Raw genomic sequence first — 15,023 nt, forward strand, 5'->3', positions numbered from 1 at the left:
AAGAGAAGATGAGTGGAGAGAAGGCTGTGGACCCACTCTATGGTGCCTCCCTGAGGCCAGGTTCTGGCTGGCCCCCAGGAGGCTGTGTGATGCTGAATACAAGCCTGCCCTCTCTGGGCCTCAGCTTCTTCCTTTGTAAAACGGGACGGTGACAGGTTGAAACTCGGTTGTAGAGGAAAAGAGCTATGGCGGCTTGTTCACTGATGATTTCCCCTGGGGCAAAGCTCACAGTGGGTACTCTGCAAAAATTTGCTGAGTAAACCTGAATGAGGTCCAGAATTGGATGATTTCAGAGCTGAGAGGAAGCTTTAAGAGTCTTCAGGTGCTGGATAATCACTCTATGGGGTAATCTGGAAACTTGTGGGGGTGTTTGAGTTGTCTCCATAGGTAGGATCCAGGATGCTAAATTCCCTGAATGAAATGTGCAGGGTGGTCCCATACCCCCCCACCAATAAGTTTCAGATGCTCCCCCAGATATTCATGTGGATGAAAAAAATCTTTACAATGACCCAGAACTACAGTTTAACTCAATTTTACACATAAATATGAAATAATATTTGTACAGTTTTAATATATACTGAATATTTTGAAATGCAACTACCCCATAAACTGCGGGAACACTGAATTTGTTTTGTCTGGAACTTCACTAAGAATTGTTCGCTTTTTTTCGGAAAGTACATCTCTAAGAACACTATTGACCAAGATAACCTACCTATTTCAGACTGCATCTGAGGCAGAATGGTGTTTTACCTGTGGTGTGAGCACCCGACTCATTCATTATGTTTTCTGTGGTGGTTGTGAGTGAGCTTCTACATATTGACATATACAGTATTTTATTATAACCCTTTCCTTCTATTTTTTCCTTTATATGTATCATAGAATATATACATATATATGGGTGCCTATATACTTGACATTGTGAGAAGGTCATACTAATTTTGAGTCATTACAAATTACTTGTTATGAAAAGTATATGATGGGTCTGAAAAAGTTGAAAACCACTGATTCTAGGCCAATTCTCCCATTTGACAGATGGGGAAACTGAGACCAAGAGAGGAGACTTGACTAGTCTCAGGTCACAGACAAACACTGGCAGAGCCAGGACTAATCAAGACCAGGTGCAATCCAGCCCCAGCCTTCTCTTCCTGCCTGCCTCTCACTCACCACCTCCCATTCCAGTCAGGCCCAAGCCTTCACCCAGACTTTTCCCTTCTCCACCTCACCTCTGCTTGTTGTAATCATCCCCATGAGGCTCAATCCCATCGCTCATCCTCAGGGAAGCCTTCCTGGTTGCTTCCTCTGAAATTTCTCAACATTGTTTGTGCCTCTCTCCTGACACCTGGGATAGTCTTCTGTGCCCACAACTTATCATGTACACCAGGAGGGCAAGGACCACGTACTCTCCCAGCTAGGTTCTCCCTGGTGTGCCCCGTGCCCAGCATCTACATATTGACATATACAATCTTCCCCATGGCCTGGCATGGGGAAGGTTTCCAGAAAGGCTCACCATATTAAACGGACCCTGCTTGTGTTGGTCTTTGGGCAAGCTGGGACACTCAGCTCTGAGGTGGCCATATTGATTTTGCAGGCTTGGCTCTCAAAGTCTCATGAACTCTTGTCAAAGATTCTGTTTACTCTTGCCTCCCTGAAGGAGCTGATGCCTAGCCAGAAGAAGGAGTTGAGAATTGGCTCCTGTTAGCCTGGAGCATTTCCATGGCAGAGCAAGACAGAGGGGAGAAAAGAAGAAAGAATTCTGTCACTAGTTCCTTGGAGCAAAGGAGGGACTCCTCCATCTGACTCTCTGGTGCTTTCGTTATCTGGCAGAGAAGGGCCATGATGATGCTCGGCTTGAGCATCACTTCCAAATTCAGCCACCTCTCCTGGCTGTGTGTATGTAGAGAAATAAAATGCCTCAGTGATGGCCATCATCTCTAACAGGGAGTGACAGCCAGTCCCTGAACGGTGCTCCTGTTCTCAGTCGACTAACAAAGCTGACCATTGACTTAGAGCAAGCTCCTTTCCTGAGCTCTGTCAGGAATAAATTTAGTCTTGAGTTTTACACCCTCCTTTCCTATTCTTAGAAGCCAGAGGGCTGTATGGAAACAATTAGCCCTGTGAATGGAGAGGTCAAAGGAAACATAATTCTCTATCCAGAGACACAGACGAGAGGAGCCATGAGAAGGAGGACACCGAGTCAGCAGAGGAACGTTTCACCCTGTCCTCTGGTCACAGTGCAGCCTGTCAGACCAGAAGGCTCCCGCCACGTGGAATGTGGGCGTTCCCACCGCGGGGTCAAGAGGTAGGAGGTGGAAGGGGTGTTGGAGGTATGTGTATGGGGGAGCTCGGGAGAGAGGAAAAATCTAATCAGATACACATGGGGCCACTCCTGGCTGTGGAATGTGGGTCATACTCAGGTGTTCGTGGCAGAGGGGCAAGAGAGACAGGAGATGGGCACAATGCCAAGGTGTGGGCAGCTATCTTGAGTGCCTCGGGGGAAACTGGGCCTTACATCGGAGGTGCCAGGATGATCTGCGGAGACCAGCGACAGGCAGAACCCAGGCTCGGAGAAGGATGGGGCAGGGGAGGGGGCGAGAGACTAGCACGCTGGAGGGCTCAGCTCCATACTCTTACGTCGAAGTAAGGCAACGTGGGCGCTTCCAGTGCCACTGATGAGTACGGAGGGCACTCTAGGAGGCAGCCAAGTGGGTTTTCAGTGGTGCTGAGATTGGACTGGCAGGGATGAGCTGTAGAATGGAGGAAATCCGTACTGAACTGAGTGCTAACTCCTGGGGGCGGACCTGCAAGGGACAGGACTCACCACTCATTGGGTGGGCCTAGGGGAGGGGTCTGCTGTTCATTGGTCATTTCCGGCAGTAGAAGCGGGTTGGGGGCGGGACCTGATCCACAGTGGGCAGGGTCCAACAGCCCAAAGGGCGAGGCTAGGGGCAAGGCCTGGCATCCTTATTAGGCAGAGGGTGTGACCTGATTCTTCAGAGGCTCTTGCACCCTAAAACCTGGGCTGAGGTCCACCTTCTCATAAAAAGAGGTCCTGTCTTCAGTCCTCCCTTCTGTACTTCCGGACAGAACTGTGCTTTTGAACTGTGGTGTTGGAGAAGGCTCTTGAGAGTCCCTTGGACTGCAAAGAGATCCAACCAGTCCATCCTAAAGGAGATCAGTCCTGAGTGTTCATTGGAAGGACTGATGTTGAAGCTGAAACTCCAAAACTTTGGCCAACTGATGCAACGATCTGACTCATTTGAAAAGACCCTGATGCTGGGAAAGATTGAGGGCAGGAGGAGAAGGGGATGACAGAGGATGAGATGGTTGGATGGCATCACAGACTCAATGGACATGAGTTTGCATGAACTCTGGGAGTTGGCGATGGACAGGGAGGCCTGGCGTGCTGCAGTCCACGGGGTCGCAAAGAGTCGGGCACAACTGAGGGACTGAACCAAACTGAACTCTGAGAAGTCAGTCCCCATATTGGTACTGGCAAACCTTCCACCCATCCTTTATTTTCAGGAGAGGTGCCAGACTCTCCTGAGAATGAACAAATCCTGTCCCCTGGGGTTCAACATTTTAAAGGTCAGAGCTCTTTTCTAGATCCTGGGATACTGTTTTACACAAACAGAAAGAAGGAGCCGAGGCAGCCCATCTGGTCTCCAGGTGTGTTCTCCATCCATTTAAGCATCTCTGAAAAGTAACCTAACTGATCACATGGACCACAGCCTTGTCCAACTCAATGAAACTATGAGCCATGATGTGTAAGGCCACCCAAGATGGATGGGTTGTGGTGGAGAGTTCTGACAAAATGTGGTCCACTGGAGAAGGGAATGGCAAACCACTTCAGTATTCTTGCCTTGAGAACCCCATGAACAGTATGAAAAGGCAAAAAGATAGGACTCTGAAAGATGAACTCCCCAGGTCAGTTGGTGCCCAATAGGCTACTGGATAAGAGAGAAGGAATAACTCCAGAGAGAATAAAGAGATGGAGTCAAAGTGAAAACAATGCCAAGTTGTGGATGTGACTGGTGATGGAAGTAAAGTCCGATGCTGTAAAGAACAACATTGCATAGGAACCTGGAATGTTACATCCATGAATCAAGGTAAATTGGAAGTGGTCAAACAGGAGACAGCAAGCGTGAACATTGACTTCCTAGAAATCAGTGAACTAAAATGGACTGGAATGGGCAAATTTGATTCAGATGACCATTATACCTACTACTGTGGGCAAGAATCCTTTAGAAGAAAGGAGTAGCCCTCATAGTCAACAAAAAGAGTCAGAAATGCAGTACTTGGGTGCAATCTCAAAAATGAGAGAATGATCTCTGTTCGTTTCCAAGGCAAACCATTCAATATCACAGTAATCCCAGTCTATGCCCCAACCACTAATGCTGAAGAAGCTGAAACTGAATGGTTCTATGAGGACCTACAAGACCTTCTAGAACTAACACCCCCCAAAATGTCCTTTTCATTATAGGGGACTGGAATGCAAAAGTAGGAAGTCAAGAGATACCTGGAGTAATAGGCAAGTTTGGCCATGGAGTACAAAATGAACCAGGGCAAAGGCTAACAGAGTTTTGCCAAGAGAATGCAATAGTCATAGCAAACACACTCTTCCAACAACACAAGAGAAGACTTTACACATGGATATCAGAGATGATCAATACCAAAATCAGACTGATTATATTTGCAGCCGAAGATGGAGGAGCTCTATACAGGCAGCAAAAATAAGACCAGGAACTGACTGTGGCTCAGATCATGAACTTCTTACTGCAAAATTCAGACTTAAATTGAAGAAAGTAGGGAAAACCACTACATCATTCAGGTACGACCTAAATCAGATCCCTTATAATTATACAGTGGAAGTGACAAATAGATTCAAGGGATAAGATCTGATAGATAGAGTGCCTGAAGAACTATGGACGAGGTTTGTGACACTGTACAGGAGGCAGTGATCAAGACCATCTCCAAGACAAAGAAATGCAAAAAGGTAAAGTGGTTGTCTGACAAGGCCTTACAAATAGCTGAGAAAAGAAGAGACATGAAAAGCAAAGGAGAAAAGGAAGGATATACCCATCTCAATGCAGAGTTCTAAAGAACAGCAAGGAGAGATAAGAAAGCCTTCCTAAGTGATCAATGCAAAGAAATAGAGGAAAATAATAGGATGGGAAAGACTAGAGATCTCTTCAAGGAAATTAGAGATACCAAGGGAATATTTCATGCAAAGATGGGCATACTAAAGGGCAGAAACTGTATGGACCTAGCAGAAGCAGAAGGTATTAAGAAGAGGTGGCAAGAATACACAGAACTGTGCAAAAAAGATCTTCCTTGACCTAGACAACTACGGTAATCACTGCCCTAGAGCCAGACATCCTGGAGTGCAAAGTCAAGTGGGCCTTAGGAAGTATCACTATGAACAAAGTTAATGGAGGTGATGGAATTCCAGTTGAGCTGTTTCAAATTCTAAAAGATGATGGTATTAAAGTGCTACACTCAATGTGCCAGCAAATTTGGAAAACTCAACAGTGGCCACAGGACTGGAAAAGGTCAGATTTCATTCTAATCCCAAAGAAAGGCAATGCTAAAGAATGTTCAAACTACCACACAATTGCACTCATCTCACACACTAGCAAAGTAATGCTCAAAATTATCCGAGCCAGACTTCAACAGTACATGAACCAAGAACTTCCAGATGTTCAAGCTTCATTTAGAAAAGGCAGAGGAACCAGAGATCAAATTGCCAACATCCACTGGATTGTCGAAAAAGCAAGAGTGCCAGAAGAACATTTACTTCTGCTTTATTGACTATACCAAAGCCTTTGACTATGTGGATCTCAACAAACTGTGGAAAATTCTTCAAGAGACGGGAATACCAGACCACTTTATCTGCCTCCTGAGAAATCTGTATGCAGGTCAAGAAGCAACAGTTAGAACTGGACAAGAAACCAGAGATGGGTTCCTAATTGGGTAAGGAGTTCATCAAGACTGTATATTGTCACCCTGCTTATTTAGCTTATATGCAGAGGACATCATGAGAAACGCTGGGTTGGATGAAGCACAAGCTGGAATCAAGATTACCAGCAGAAATATCAATAACCTCAGATATGCAGATGACACCACCCTTATGGCAGAAAGCGAAGAACTAAAGAGCCTTCTGATGAAAGTGAAAGAGGAGAGTGAAAAAGTTGGCTTAAAACTCAACATTCAGAAAATGAAGATCATGGCATCTGGTCCCATCACTTCATGGGAAATAGATGGGGAAACAGTGAAAACAGTGTCAGACTTTATTTTTTGGGGCTTCAAGATCACTGCAGATGGTGACTGCAGCCATGAAATTAAAAGATGCTTGCTCCTTGAAAGAAAAGCTATGACTAGCATAGACAGCATATTAAAAAGCAGAGACATTACTTTGCCGACAAAGATCCATCTAGTCAAAGCTATGGTTTTTCCAGTAGTCATGTATGGATGTGAGAGTTGGACTATAAAGAAAGCTGAGTGCAGAAGAATTGATGCTTTTGAACTGTGGTGTTGGAGAAGACTCTTGAGAGTCCCTTGGACTGCAAGGAGATCAAACCAGTCCATCCTAAAGGAAATCAGTCCTGAATATTCATTGGAAGGACTGATGCTGAAGCTGAAATTCCAATACTTTGGCTACCTGATCCGAAGAACTGACTCATTGGAAAAGACCCTGATGCTGGGAAAGATTGAAGGCAGGAGGAGAAGGGGATGACAGAGGACGAGATGGTTGGTTGGCATCACTGACTCGATGGACAGAGTTTGAGCAAGCTCTGGGAGTTGGTCATGGATAGGGAAGCTTGGCATGCTGCAGTCCATGGGGTTGCAAAGACTGAGGGATTGAACTGAACTGAGACCTCAAGGTCAAAAGGCATTCAGGAAGGAGCATGGACTGCAGGGGGCCCAGGATCTGTCTCCTGGCCACCATCAATCACATACTGCAGCAACCCAAGCAACAGAGAAACTCCAAAGTCCAGCAGCTCCAAAGACTGGGCAGCAAGTCATTTGTGCCTCCTTGTTCTCAAGGACAGCTTTGAGGCCTGACAGAGCAAGAAACACCATCAGTTGTTTTCTCTGGTCAGTCCTTTAAAAAGTCTGATTCCTCCTGCCTACTCAGGCCCTCAGCTGCACCCAGTGGGGCATTAAAAAAAAACCACTTTCACATCCTCTAGCTCATGAGACCAACACAGCAGCCCCAGCAGCACAAATTACTGTACCCATTTTTTAGAAGAGGAAACTGAGGTTCCGAGGAGATTTCTCTGAATTAAGTGGCTTGCTTAATTTGCCACTTGGGGTGGATGTAGAACCGGAACTCAAGCTAAGGTCTTTTCACTCATGTTCTTTCCTTTAGGCCCCAGAAAGCCTGTTCAGCAAGACTGAGGAAACATCTGATGATTCATGATAATCATAACAAATAGGTATCATGCATTTACTAAGTTCCAGGATTATTATCACAAATAAATAATCTTATTTAATTCTCCTACCTACCCTGGCCATAAATCATACCTTCCACCATCTGTTTCACAGATGAGGAAACAAGCTTAGACAGGGTGGAGATCTGCCCTGGGTCACACAGCTTGACAGTGAATATGTTGGAACCCAAAATGATTGGATTCAGATAAGCAGGGGGAGGAGAGAGCAGCCCAGGGAGGGAGGTGGCAGGAGCAAAGGAAGCAGTGTCTGGTGTCCTCTGGACAATGGCCACTTGTCCTGGGTGGGGAGGAAGTTGGTGCCCGGGAGATGGGGCAGTCAGGACAGGCAGTTGCAGGAGGGTTTCCAGTGTCAGCTGAGGGGTGGGGCCGGGTTGTGGGTGGGAGGTGGAGAGTCAAGGTTCCAGAGCAGGGGAGTAACAGGTGATAGATAAAATTCTCTGGTGACCCAGTAGGAAGCCTGAACTGGAAGGCGGGTAGGCAGGAAGCTGCTAGAATCCAGGGCTAGGTCCCTGGGGGCTCCTGCCCCTCCCATCTAGACATAAAGGGCCTTGGTTTTGGCAGAAGAGCCAGAGTGACTTCACAGGCCCTACAGACAAAGGAAGAGGCCCGGCTAACCAGGCCACTGTTCTCTGAAGCCCCAGGGCTGCTATCCTTGGCAGGATGTTCAGAGCGCACACTGGGGCTCCCTCAGCCCCTCTCCTACAGGCTGCTTTCTCTGGGGAAGTCATTCTTAACTGGGGTGGATCCGCCTCATAGGGGACATTGGACAATGAATGAGATATATTTGGTTGTCACATCTGGGTGTGTATGTGTGTGTAGCATCTAGCTGGGTAGAGACCAGGGATGCTGTTAAACGTCCTACCATGGACAGGACAGCTCCCAAGACAAGGAATTATCCAGCCCCAAATGTCAATAGTTCTGAGGCTGAGAAAGCCTGCCCTGGGGCAATCAGCAAATTCCCACATCCGTTTGCTCTCTTGTGGGGGAGTCAAGAAGGGAACACCAGTATCCCTATAACAGAGGAGGAAACAGAGGCTTGGAGGGAGGAAGGGGCTTGTCCAAGGATGTGCAGCAAGTTCCTTCATTTAACAAATAATCACTGAGCACCTACTTAATACCAGGCTATTACAGTAACAGAACTGAGACCAGGACTCATTCATTTTTTTATTCAATCATCCACAAACATTTACTGCGCTAGCTGCTGGGGGTGTAGAGTGATGAATCAGACTCAGCCCCTGACCTCTCAGAGCTCACAGTTTAGTGAGAAAGACAGCCATGCAGACATTAATAAGACAGCAAGACCAGGAAAGCCCAGGGCTACTTGGAGAAATCCAGGAAGGCATTTCAGAGGAGGTTTTTATAAACTACGATGTGAAAGAGAGTAGGAGTTAGTTCTCAAAGACTGAGGTTTGTGTCAAGGGTTTTAGGTTAAGGGAACTGCTTGTGCAAAAGTGAGAAAAGTGTGCAGGAGAGGGAATATGGCTCATGTAAGACCTGAAGATGGCTCAGTGTGTCTGGGTGTGATGTAGAGGGAGAAAGAGAGGCTGCTGTTACTGCTGCTGCTGCTGCTGCTGCTAAGTCACATCAGTTGTGTCTGACTCTGTGCGACCCCATAGACGGCAGCCCACCAGGCTTCTCCGTCCCTGGGATTCTCCAGGCAATAACACTGGAGTGGGTTGCCATTTGCAGGGCCCAAATCTCACAGTGCCTTGATATATAAGGTTTAACTGTCTGGACTGCCTTACTGAGCTATGATGGGGGTGGGGCAGGTGGTAGCTGAGATAAATCAGCTCCTGAGACAATCTGCCTGAGGGGCTTCCCTGGGTCAGGACCCTTGGCCAGGCTTCTTGCTTCTTTGAATTATGCCGCTTCACCCATGTGTGGCCCTCACCCTGCTGGGTCCCACTGTGAAGGTCCCTCCAAGGCTGGGAGCGCACAGAGACCCCCCCACCCCCACCCCAGGAGGATAGTCCAGAGCCCTACACAGTCGGCTAGAAAATGGGCCCTTCCCCCAACTACTGCCCCCTTTGTCAACGAGGGCACAGATCCAGACTAAAGGGTACTAGGAGGTATTCCTTCATCTTTGTGAAATTGGTCATGATGCATCAGAGGCAGCCTTCAGTCACCTAGAGGGGAGCCCCATCCCTGCCCAGCACTCGCACCCTCAGTGATCATCCTCAGTCCTTCTCCATCTGTACCTGGAGGCCAATCGTGAGCATCCTGGGATGCTTCTTTGCGTATATCGTTCTCAATGCCAGGGATTGTCTGGGGACACCTCTAGGCCGCCTCCTCCCCGAGTGGGAAAGCCTTCAGTTTTCAGTGCTCAGTGCAAACACCATCTGCTCAGTGCTCCCCTGGCTCCGGCCCTGACCCACCCAGAGCTTCCTGTTGCCTCTTGGGCTCCCATGGCTCTGTGCAAGTCCCTCATCATGGCCCTTTTCCCATGGACTCTCAGGGTCTGTTGTCCCATCTGTCTCTCCTGAACGTGCCTCAAAGGACTTTCAATGTTTGTAGACTGAAAGAATGAATCCAGACAGGTGCAAAGAGCTCTGATTGCTGTGTGACCTGGGAAAATTGGTGAGTCTCTCTGAGCCTCAGCCTCCCCAGCAGCCTTCCTGGGTTGGTGGTATGAGGCCAGAGAATGCCTGGTAGGCTTAGTAGGGAAGGGCACACCCTTTGGGTCTGATAGATCAGGTTCAAATCCTGGTTTTACCATTGACCAGGTTATTACCATGATCAGTTCCTAACAATTCTGTGCCTTAGTTTCCTCATCTAAAAAATAATAATAGTGTCTATCTCTTAGGGACTAGTCCCCTCTACATCCTCGTCTCCTCTCTATTGGACATTGCGCCTGACTCAACACAGAAGGTCCCCTGCTGGCAGTAGGTTAGACTCTGATGCCCTGGTGGGTTGTGTAATGTTGGGAAGGTGTTGAACTCAGAGTTCCAGGGTCTACTGACTCTACTAGAAATCCATTTCAGACTTTCTCCCCTCTCAGCCAACCTCCCATTTTCATCCCAGCAGAGGACCTTGCTTCCTACCTTACTAAGAAAGGCAAAGCTAGCTATCAGAACAGAATTCCGAGCTCCCACCACCTGCCCCTCTGCTTCGGTGCCCGTGTATTCTACCTCCTCTGGGCTCCCAGCAGAGGCTGGGGTGGACCCCACACCCGACAGCACTCCAGCAACTCTCTCTCATTCATCCTCAATTCTACCTTTTTCTATTGCATCTTTTCTGTGCCCCACTTCCCCCATGTGCTGTGCTGAGTTGCTCAGTCATGTCTGACTCTTTTCGACCCCATGGACTGTAGCCTGCCAGGCTCCTCTGTCCATGGGGATTCTCCAGGCAAGAATACTGGAATGGGTTGCCATGCCCTCCTCCAGGGGATCTTCCCAACCTAGGAATCGAACCAGGGTCTGCTGCTTTGAAGGTGGATTATTTACCAGCTGAGCCACCAGGGAAGCCCCCCTTCCCCCCAAACATGCCATCATTTCTTCTATCTTAAACAAACAGCTCCTGCCACACTCTCTCCTTCCCATAAATAAAACTCTTTGAAAGCACTGTCTCCACTTCCTCTCCCATTCTCTCTTGGATGGCCTCCAATCAGGATTTGCCTCCATCGCTCCACCAGAGCGGCTCCTGTCAAGGCCATCAAGACCAAGAGAACAGTCAGTGCTGATCCTTCCACACTTGGCGTTGCAGCCTGGCCACCACCAGCCACTCCCCTTCTCGAGACACTTTCTCCACTTGGCTTCCAGGATGGACCAGGTCTCCCTCCTATGCTCTGGCTGTTCCTTCTCAGTTTCCTTGACTGGGTCCCCTTCCTGTCCTTGACTTCTAGGAGGGCCCCAGGGCTCCAATTGTTGGCATGGTCCTCTTCTTTTCTCTCTACCCTCAACTCACCTCCTAGGTGATCTCCTTCTTGCTCATTCAGTTCCGTCCACATGTGGACACCACTGGCCCAGACCCTCCTCCTGAACTGCATACGGGTCATTTCCACTGCCTTCTCCACATCTGCACTGAGACATCTACTTGGCATCACGAATCTCACATGCTTACAACTCCGTCTTCCCGGTTACCCCCGCCAAAATCACTGTAGTCTTCCTTTTTTTTTTTTCTTCTCTTTCTCACATCTGAGATCCAATGCATTAGAAAATCCTGTTGGCTTTCTGTTCAGGATGGATCCTAAATCCAATCACGTCTCACCGTATACACTGTTATCACCCTGCTTCAGACCAGCATTGCCTCTCACCTGGATTACTGCAGTAGGCTCCTGACCTCTACCCTTTACTCCTTGCAGTCTAATCTCAACTCAGCAGCCAGAGGAATACTCTAAACACTTAAAAACTCTACTAGTAGCTCATGTTACTGTCCCAAACCCTCCAATGGCTCCCATCTCACTCAGCACAAAATTGAAGGTTTTCACCTGGGCCCACAGGCCCTCATGGTCTGGCTACTGCTACCTCCACTCTCCTTCTCACTCATTGCACTCCATACTCCCCTGGTCTCCTCACTCCTCCCTGAACATGCCCAGCTGCTCCTGCCTCAGAGCCTTTGCACTTGCTATTCCCACTGCCGGGAGCACTCTTCCTAGGGTATCCACATGGCTTACTCTTCTCCATCTTCCTTCAGGTCTTTACTCCCTCCTTCTCCGGGAGGTCTTCTGACTGAATCCACTACTAAACGTTTTATCCTGCTTCAACATCTGTTAGCCCCCTTCCTTATCTTTTATCACTATCTAATAAACTATGTATTTTACTTATATAATTTTGTTTTCTTTCTCTCTCACACCCAAGGATATAACTGAGATGCACGAGGGTAGGAAGTTTTGCCTGTTTCATTCACTGCTTTATCTTCAGTACCTAGAATAGTGCCTGGTGTGAGGTCGGTGCTTGCTCTCTTCTGTACTCATAGAGTGAATGAGTGAACAGCTCAGAGCCTCAGTCTCTTCATCTAGAGAATGGGCACACTAGTAGAACCAACCTCCTGGAGTTGTTTCATTATAAAGATTCCCTGGGTTGGGCTACCGCAGGTGCCAGCACAGGCCTCGGAACATAGTAGGTGCTTATTAAGGTACCCTTCCCATCCCTCTTCCCTGCCTCCATGCTGTGTGTAGAGCAGGGGGTTGGACTGGGCAATGGCCCATCTAGCTCCGACCTGTGATGATCCTTGCCTCTTCCTGGGCCCTCTGGTGAGTGGCAGGAAGGGGTTTACCTGGGTGGATGTCTTGGAACAGGGACTTCCAGATGGTGTACTGCAGGGGGCCTGTGTACTTGGAGGTTGGGAAGTCTTCATAGGTTAGGTTGGTCTCGTGGATTTTCCCTTTGAGCCTGGAAAGAGAGCAAGAGAGCAGACCACGTTGAGGGCTGGATTCCCATCCCAGCACCTTCAGGGTCGCTGGCATAGGGAGAGGCCATGCGTGGGAAGTCTGCCATACCCAGACTCAAGTGCTTGCTTCTCCCACTTCCTAAGTCTCCAGCTATCACCCTCAGTTTCTTCATCTTTAAAATGGGTACTATGATAACACCTACCTCCTAGGCTTGTGAACACTGTGTGGCTTAATGCATGTAAAATGCTTAGCACAGTGTGTGCCTCATGGTCAACACAATACATGATATCAGCTATCAGTGCTGGTCATTGAAAGCAAAAGTCAAGGTCATTCAGTCATGTCCAACTCTTTGCAACCCCATAGGCTATATAGTCCATGGAATTCTCCAGTGGGTAGCCTGTTCCTTCTATACGGGATCTTCCCAACCCAGGGATTGAACGCAGGTCTCCTGCATTGCAGGCGGATTCCTTACCAGCTGAGCCACAAGGGAAAACCAATAATTAAGTGTTATTATTATTATTATTTTAAAGTTTTATCTATTTGTTATTTTGGGAGGGCCACACTACACAGCATGCACGATATTAGTTCCCCAGCCAGGGATGGAATCTATGCCCCCTGCAGTGAGAGCAAGGAGTTTTCACCACTGGACCACAAGGGAAGTCCCAAGTATTATTATTAAACGTAGCTATGGAACCAAAGAGACCTGGGCTGGAATCCTGGCTCCCCCATGTACTAGATGAAGGGCTTTTGCCAGTTGCTCCAGTTTCTCTGTGCCTCAGTTTCTACATGTGTGAAATAGGGATGACAGTGGTAACGACCTCCAAGGGGTTAGTAGGGTTATAAAAAATATATATTATAATAAATAGTATAAAATGTATATTTATAATATAAATCATGCAAAACAAGTAATATCCTATAGGATTATAAATATGATGTATAAAATAGCGTGCATACGCAAAGCCTTCACCCCAGGGTATGGCACAGAGCAGATGTCCTGTGTGTTTGATGGAGATTTTAATGAATGATTTCTCTGCTAACCGCCCCCATCTGCCTCCATTCCCTCCATCGTACAGGGGCCGGGGAGGGGGTGACCCATGTGGAGAAGATGCTGGGGCAGCTAGGCACTTACCGCTCGGAGAGCGAGGCCATGCCGGCCAGGAAGGTGTGCCGGTCAGTCTCAGCCAGCCGCTCTTGCAGGATCTGCGCTCCCTCTTGCACCTTGCGCAGCTGCTGGCTGTAGCGCTGGACTTTCTGCTCGATGTCGGTTAGTGTGCGAGCCGTGTCTGCCTCCAGCTCCTCCAGCATGGCCTTCTGCCGCTCCCGCAGCAGCCGGTGCAGCCGCTCGAACGCCTCCCCGATGGTGGTCCGCAGGCTTTTGGTGGAAGACTGTGAACACGGTCATCAGGGGTTAGTCAGGGAGAATGGATGGGGTGATCCCTGTGTGAGAGGAGGAAACTGAGGGTCTTGGCACGCAGAGAGGAAAGGGCAGGAAAGGTACGTTCAGTGAAGAAATGGCAAAAAGCATGGCAGCAGAAGAGAACTGGCCTAATCAGGGACAACAAATAGTCTCCGTTAGGAAACAAATGAAGTGGTCCAGACGAGACAATGAGGCTTGAGCTAGAGGAGCAGCAGATGGACATGGCTTGAAAGACATCTGTAGGGGGGGCCTCCGTGGCTCTGGTGGCCAACTGACTGGCTGTAAGGGTAAAGGAGAGACAGATGTGAGGATGATGTCTGGATTTCTGGCTTGCGAATGGGAGGGATGAGGAAGTGGGCCGGGGATATGGGGGGATGGGCAGAGAGCAGGTGCTGAGCTCAGTCTACGAGACAGGGAAAATTTCATTTTTTGAAAACATCACTCATGCAGCCTAAGCAAAGATGCCAAGGAGATCACAGACGCCAGAGAGCTTTATAAATGGCAACATTCTGGGCAAGTCTGGGGGTCATGCAACCTGTCCCACTTCCCCCAGACCTTCTTGCCAGGGAACAAGAGTTAGGGGTTAAAGCCACTGTCACAGAAAGACAAGCATGGACTTGATTGATTCTCTCTGTCCCCAAGGGCACTGCCAGGCCCAAGAGGGGGTTGAGTGGTAAAAGGCATAGCTTCGGTGCCCAAGGGCACTGGGTCTCCCGCTGTGGCAACTTTAGTCACCTGATATCTCTGAACCTTGGTTTTCTTATCTGGGAAGAGGGTGACATAATGACATTGTAGGGGTACGATAAGTGAGGGGAGGTTCACAAAG

At 48.4% G+C, this 15,023-nt stretch overlaps 1 protein-coding gene across 1 annotated transcript in view; it reads right to left on the reverse strand.

The window, feature by feature from the left end:
* TRIM62 (tripartite motif containing 62) overlaps nucleotides 1–15,023 on the reverse strand; it is a 37,850-nt gene that overhangs the window by 2,533 nt on the left and 20,294 nt on the right. Inside the window, exons 4-5 of the mRNA XM_018058094.1 lie at nucleotides 13,910–14,166; nucleotides 12,666–12,781 (exon numbers count right to left, since the gene is read on the reverse strand). Coding sequence (XP_017913583.1) covers nucleotides 12,666–12,781; nucleotides 13,910–14,166 — 373 coding nt within the window. The remainder of the gene's footprint in view (nucleotides 1–12,665; nucleotides 12,782–13,909; nucleotides 14,167–15,023) is intronic.

This window comes from Capra hircus, chromosome 2 (assembly GCF_001704415.2).
Source record: "Capra hircus breed San Clemente chromosome 2, ASM170441v1, whole genome shotgun sequence".
In the NCBI taxonomy this organism is placed as follows: domain Eukaryota; kingdom Metazoa; phylum Chordata; class Mammalia; order Artiodactyla; family Bovidae; genus Capra; species Capra hircus.